General features: G+C 41.5%; 2 protein-coding genes across 2 annotated transcripts; one reads left to right on the top strand and one right to left on the bottom strand.

Moving 5' to 3' along the window:
• Positions 1-1120: 1120 nt before the first annotated feature.
• Positions 1121-3179, bottom strand: bbs12 (Bardet-Biedl syndrome 12). Its single transcript, XM_071535315.1, has one exon. It carries the CDS (start codon positions 3177-3179, stop codon positions 1272-1274), a length of 1908 nt encoding a protein of 635 aa, XP_071391416.1. The 3' UTR covers positions 1121-1271.
• Positions 3180-3848: 669 nt separating this feature from the next.
• cetn4 (centrin 4) lies at positions 3849-6440 on the top strand. The gene is made up of 5 exons (XM_071535303.1): positions 3849-3941; positions 4204-4359; positions 4453-4581; positions 5022-5159; positions 6163-6440. The coding sequence occupies exons 1-5, from the start codon at positions 3939-3941 to the stop codon at positions 6376-6378; spliced, it is 642 nt and encodes a 213-aa protein (XP_071391404.1). The 5' UTR covers positions 3849-3938; the 3' UTR covers positions 6379-6440.
• Positions 6441-7049: the final 609 nt, after the last annotated feature.

Genomic DNA, 7049 nt, shown 5'->3' with positions numbered 1-7049 from the left:
TCATGAAAATAAATTTCCTTTATTTTAGTATTTATTTGAAGAGGCAGCGTTAATCAGACTTAACCAAAAACATTTACTCTGTCTGGAGGCGTTCCTTCTCCGTCAACCATTCCCATTATGACACTAGGGTCATAAAACCACCACGCTTGGCCTGGGAAACAGAATCAATGCCCAACATGAAGTGTGTAAGCCAAGGTGCAGACACATAATGTAGGCAAATATCACAAGGGAAGTGCTCCGAGACTGAAAAACACACTCACACGCCACGCAGTTTCTCCCATGCCCCATCACAGGGAAATTTAATTGCGGTTTGGGACAGGCAGGATTGGTTTTCCCTGGCGGACCTGAGCACGCTGACAAGGTGTGCACCACCTTATGGACGACTAGTGCCAGCCAAGTCAGGGTTGGTTAATAATAAAAATAAACTGTAACTCTATGGCACATTTCATAAGAAAGGTACAAAGTGCCTTACAGACAATGAAACAATAACAAATCAAAGAAGCTGATTTTAATGAATTTAAAAAGGGGTTGCAATAACAGGAAACAGGTAAAAATAAACTCAAGCTGGTCAGTAGAATGTGGTTTAAGATTTTTTTTTTGTTTTTTTAAAGAACAGTGGTATCACCAGCTTAAGGCAAAAAATATTTACCTTTTCTGCATGGCTATTTCTTTATCTTGTACTTTTTTATTAGAGAAAAGTAAATATTCAGAGGAGATAGCAATATTTGTGCAATATTTGTTGCTTTGACCCTTGCACTCCCCTTTCTGGCAATCTAGCGATTTAACACAATTCTTCGATTTCATTTATTATATTGTATTCTATTCTCACTCTGGTTTAGTGGGTCAGCTACTGTAAAAGCCTATCATAAATTGATCATTTGTCTCCCCCATGTGGTAAAATATAGGAAGCAGAATTCCATCCAATCTAAACATGATAGGTTATATTTGAATACAATATTATTGCATTTGAATATTTGTGATGACATGAATACAAGTCTCAAGAAAAAAGTCAGAGTTTAATAGGTTTATTTCACATACATTCAATATACATTTATTAACACTTTTAGTGTTACCATTACTTCCTTGTGACATCTTTGAGGTTTTAATCATGTTTCTTTCTGTGAGCAGCATTTGTTTTTAAGAAATGTATAAAACACTAATATTCCTTTTCCCCCCATTTGCGGCCTGAAAACCGTTCAGATAGTTGTGTAAAAAAATTGTCAAATAAATATGGTAGTCCCCGTAAGATACTGTAATTTTTTTTTAATAAATTATAACAGCATTAGATTTGCCTGCACACCAACAGTTGTATGGTCTATGCCTGTGATGACCTCTGCATCAGTCTGTAACACAAGCAAAACCAAATCTAATGCTTTCCTCCACACTTCCAGCTTCACACTCAAATTATCATAGACTTCCACTGCTGATGCTTCACTGGATTTCATGACTGAGGAGATCGCACTATCCTCCGTTTCAGCTTCCAAGAACAGTTTTGAGCACTTGGCCCCGACGCCTAATACTCCGTTAGAGTCTTGCAGTTGTCGGCTCACTGCAGTCCAGGCTTTGACTTTTGACCACCTTCCAGTGTTAACCATTACGGTGGAGACGTAGTCTATCAAGCCGTCCGCCATGAGGCGCAGCACGACGTCGCTGTAAGGGTTACCTGCTCTTCCTGCTTTGTTTTGCTGGACCGAGTCACCATTCTTCTCTCTGGAGTGTTTCTGAAGGTGACGAACACAAAGCATCTCTATCCCTCCGGCACCAGGCAGGAGCGCTCCGTCTTTCAGAGCGTGGTGCAAACGATAAGCACAGGCCCAAAACCGGTCCTCCAAGGCCTGCAGCTTGCCGTACACACAGCTTGTGAGGATCACTGTGACCAGTCCAGTGTTACTGTTAGTGGAAATATTCACAGCTACTGATGACTGATGGTCCCTCCATACTGCAACTTGCGTCCCAGTGCCAACACAGTGCTTAGTCAACTGTGTGGCATAAGTCACAGGCACAGCTCCTGTTGCACTTGCAAAGGCCTTCAAAACAGAGTCCTTCATTTTCTCCACCACAAGTATATGCTGTGTATAGCAGTGCTGAATCAGTTTTTCACTAGCAACCCCACTGACTAATATCAGATTCACGTTCAGCGTCAACAGAGACGTCAGAACATTTTCCATCCATTCCTCCTCTTTGCTTAAACTTCCCAAATCCAGCTTCTCAGTCACACGTCCTAAACCCGCCGGCCTATTGAAGCCAAGATGGCGGTACTTATCAGATAAATCTCCGTTTATGAGAGCAACTTTCAAGTGCTGTTGCTTCAAGCGCTGTGCAACTGAAGCCTGTTCAGCAGACAGCAGAACAACGCAGCCTGGTAAAACACAAGCATGTTCCTCTGGTAAACCTGGTAGCACGCAGGTCATCACCTTAGCGACGTCGAATGTGGAACAGCTGACGTCTTGATCACTGTTTTTCGACTGCATCCGGCTGGCTTCCACCGCTAAATTCATTGCATCGACACAACCGTGGCTCACTGTCCCAGCGATGCAAGCGATGTCAACATATTTAGAGTCCTGAGAAGGAGGTCGTGGTGCTGCGGAAACATATTCAGACTTGGCTTCGCAGAAATGTCTGCTGTGAGTGAGCTTTATTTTCCGCTGTCCGCTGGTGTTGTGAGTCTTGCGGGTAAGTCCTGTTGTCGTTCGGAGGTGGGACGATACCTGTGAAGCCCCCGCAACGGGTTTCTTTGGCAGGTCATGGTCCGAGTCTTGAGATGCCGCACAGAGACTCGCAGTTGAGATGCTGTTTTTCCTGCACACATCCAAGCACATATCCATCCCTTCAGACATAGCCGAGATGATGTGTGCTACTGAAATCCCTCTCTGCAGACACTCCAGCGCCGCTCGGCTCCATGCGCCCGCCAGAAACAGAAGGCACCCTGACCCTGAATGATAGACCTTCTGGTGTGCTCGTATCGTCTCGTTAACCAGCTGACCCACTGCGCAGGTCGGCTCCAGGTTCTCCAAGAGGCGGAAACAGGAGCACACCAGAGACGACTCCCCGCTCGTCTCATCTTGGATGAACTTGTAGTTTTTACTGGGGCCCAAAGAGGAGTGTGTGACTCCTGCCAGCGCCGAGAGCTTCTGCAGCCCAACATGCTGTCGTTGGTTTATAATTGTACTTCCAAACATTACTTGAGGTGCCTGAGTTGAATAAGGAAACGTAAAGTTTTAACTTTGTTCACCCTCTAGCCAATAACAATACTCAAATATTCACTCATTCATTAGTAAAATTTCAAGGTTCACAGGGTTTGTGTGCAAAGTTAATCACAGCCTTGGTTACACCAATAAAAAAAGTTTACTATTCACTGCAAGCTATGATAGAAATAAAAGTGACTATTTACGCTGCACAACACATAAACAACAATAAAAAGCAAGAAGGGCAAGTAAGAGACAGGCTGTAGCTTGTGAGCTAAGCTAGCCGCTACAGCCTCAAAACAAAACAAATACTTACTGTACTTGTAGCTTTGGCTTGTCTATAGCGAACCTGCCATGGGCTGAAGAGGCAGGAGTGTCTCCAAAAGATATTCTTGCAATACAAACTTTATCTGACCACAAAGCACATAATATTACCTTAGTGTATGATGCTGCTGTCTGTTCGTCCCCCGCTGCCCAGCTAGTCCTGTGTGCGATGCAATGCGCATGCGCAAGATACACTAGTTGCTAGGAGACAAGAAACTATCTAAACGATTGGCGGACGCCATTATATCCCGCCCATTTAACTTTGCGATTGGTTAAGACGCGCAAATCGTGGCGTCTTCATATTTTCTATTGGATATCTCCCATGTCATTTATAGTAAAAGAAAAAAAAACAGCCGTTGCTGCTCACCTTGTTGACATCCGATCACCAAACACAACAGTAAAGAGTTCCTGGGTGAAACAATATTAAAAATGGTACGTTTTTATATAAATGTATGATATGTGATTTACGCTGCATTATTTCTTCAGAAAACTACGAGTTTTACCGAGAAAAGTTGAAACGTAGTTAGCTGCTAACTTTAGCAAGCTATCGCTGTGTGTGTTTCTGTTTGGTCTCATGGAACCGCATGGAAGCTAACGTTAGCTAACAAGTTTGACCATTTCACCAGCACCTTTGAGTTTCTTAACTAACTACCTTGTGTAATGTAGCAACCATCTCGTTGTTTGCATTCACCAGGCTTCAGGTTACCGAAAGCCCACTCCCTCCACAAATCAAAGGAAAAAGGCAGGACCCAAACCCGAATTGACAGAGGAGCAAAAACAAGAGATCAGGGAAGCTTTTGATCTGTTTGACACCGATGGCACAGGCACAATAGACGTGAAGGAACTGAAGGTACATCAAATGTCATAAAGTAATATGTCTTTACAAATACATCTGAAACCTTGATATAGCCTCAGGTGCTTTGTGTACATATCTATCCCCCAGGTTGCCATGCGAGCTCTTGGGTTTGAACCAAAGAAAGAAGAAATCAAGAAGATGATTGCAGATATAGACAAGGAAGGCTCTGGAACAATTGACTTCAATGACTTTCTCAGTATGATGACACAGAAAATGGTGAGTGTAATACAACTGTCAGGGAAAATCTCGAAACATCATGGAACTTGAAAATTGTTTTCCAAGCCTGGAAAAAGTGCAGAAAAGTATTTTGTTTTTCAACTGGTCAAGTGTTGAACATCAAGCTTGGCTGCAGGTTGCTGTTGAAGAAATAGTAACCCACACAACAAATCTCCTGAATACAGAAGTCCCAATTTTAGCAAAGTAACAGTGAAATCCAGTATTTGACAAATCGTGTATTAGGCTAGTTGAACATAGACAAATATTGGTCATGGAAATAGTGCTATAATCATTGAATATTCATGTAAATGTCATGAGATTTTATTTGCAAAAAAGATTTCCAACTAGGAAGAGCAGTTTGAATATGATTGTAAATTGTTGCTGTGTTGCATCATCATCATCAGAGGTGTTTGTCCTGTCCCGGGTTCGTTGTCTATTAGAGCGAAAAGGACTCCAAAGAAGAAATACTGAAGGCGTTTCGGTTGTTCGATGATGATTGCACAGGGAAAATCTCATTCAAAAATCTCAAGAGAGTTGCCAAGGAGCTGGGCGAAAACCTCACGGATGAAGAATTACAGGTACGGTGGTTCCTACAGGTACAGATTTTGTTGTAGTGTGAAGAAGCATTTTTTTTTTTTCCCTCAAACTGCTGTCGAATTTGATGATACAGAGGGTTGTTTTCAATGTTTTCAACACCCACCATGTGAGATATATGTGCAGGCTAGGAAACTCGTTTTTCTATCTACTGGCGGATGTTTTCCAAATTCATTTAGAGTAGAAATAGGGCCTCCAATCAAATGCTGGTCATCTGGCAAAGTGGCTGCTACAGGACACAAACCTACCAGCCCCAGCAAAAAAACTCCCCAGAATTCGGCTGTTGGTAATTTCCCTCCCTGAATATGTTAGTACAGTTTCATAGACATGCAGTTTTAATCGTAGTAGTATGCCTTTAGACCAGTGGTTCACATAGTGGGGTCCAGGATGGTACAAATTTAATGTCACTTTATTAGAAATTATCTAATTGTAAAACTAGATAACTAGAATGATTCTTTTAATCATAGATTTCACTCCCACCACTATTATCTCCCCATGTACAAGGTAGTCAGTTATACAATTAAATGCTAAATCTCCAACAGAATAAATCTCCTATATGGGGGTCCTGTAGCCTAATGTGTGTCTGTTTGTGGGTCTGTGACATGAAAACATTTGAGGAACCCCCCTTGCCTTTGCAGTACACATAAGACTGATACATACAGATGAAACTGCTCTCTCGTCTCCCGTTTCCCCTTCATGCTATAATGTTCTTAAATTTGATGGGACAGTATCAATTACATCCCTGCTTCCTAAGGTCAGTTGTTTCTTAGGAGTGTGTGCGCTGAGACGCTTTATTCAACACACGCCGTCTCTCCACGCTTCAGGCCCAGCGAGGGTTTTTCCAGTCTGGCTCCGTCTGATATATCAAACTCAGTTGTGAAGGTCAACTAACAGTGTTGGATTTCAGAACTCAGATTAAAAGCGCTCCAGGTTTTGTGTTTGAACATATTGCAGCAGCATTTATGTTTTTTCTTTCTGATTTGTTAGGAAATGATTGACGAGGCAGACCGAGATGGAGACGGTGAGATCAACGAGCAGGAGTTCCTGAGGATAATGAAAAGAAGACCAGTCTGTACTGAGCATGTTGGTTTGTTACAGTCTTGTTCTTGGGACTTTTTTAGGATTTACCTTTTGATTTTGTCAAGGACAATTTCTACAGTAGCTTTAGGAGCATTAACTTCTGCAGATATATTGGGTTTGTAAATAAAGAATTTGAACATATCTTTGCACAGATTTTTGTACAATGCAAGGCAAATAAATATATTTCATCATAGTTTATTTGTTTGTTGTGTGTAATGTGGTATTTTGCATATAGCTTAGATTTTCTCAAGATCTTGTGACATTGCAAAGGCTTGATATTCCCACAAACCTGGATGTGCGTTTTAGAAACACTGCACTTAGTTTCACAGTTTTTTTTCCAGTCTTTCAATTTAAATCCAACTAGGGCTGCAACTAATGACAATTTTCATTATCGATTAATCTGGCGATTATTTTTTCAATTAATCATTTAGCCTAGAAAATGTCAAAAACATAACATGCACATCACAAGTTACCAGAGCCCAAAGATTCTTAAAATTGCTTACTTAGTCTGACCAGCTGCCAAAAAAAACCCCCAAAGTATTAATTTAATAATTATATGAACAGAAAAGCAGCAAGTCTTTGCATTTGTGAAGCTAAGCTGTAACCTGCAAATGTTTGGTATTTTTACTTGAGACATGACTAAAAAGCTATGGTCTTGAGCATCTGAATGAAGTAAATAAATCCAGTTCACTCAGTCGCTGCAGCAGACGCTGCAATGCATTGCACGCTAACAATAGCCCAATGCCAGGCAACACGCAGTGAAAGTCATATGACTAAGTCGATCTCGACTAACC

The sequence above is a fragment of the Centroberyx affinis genome, unplaced genomic scaffold, assembly GCF_046629955.1.
Source record: "Centroberyx affinis isolate AG114_WGS23_722 - 3 ecotype Tasmania unplaced genomic scaffold, CSIRO-AGI_Caff_v1 ptg002687l_1, whole genome shotgun sequence".
Lineage (NCBI taxonomy): Eukaryota > Metazoa > Chordata > Actinopteri > Beryciformes > Berycidae > Centroberyx > Centroberyx affinis.
The sequence above is the reverse complement of the archived record's forward strand: the minus strand, read 5'-3'. Positions and strand labels throughout refer to the sequence as shown.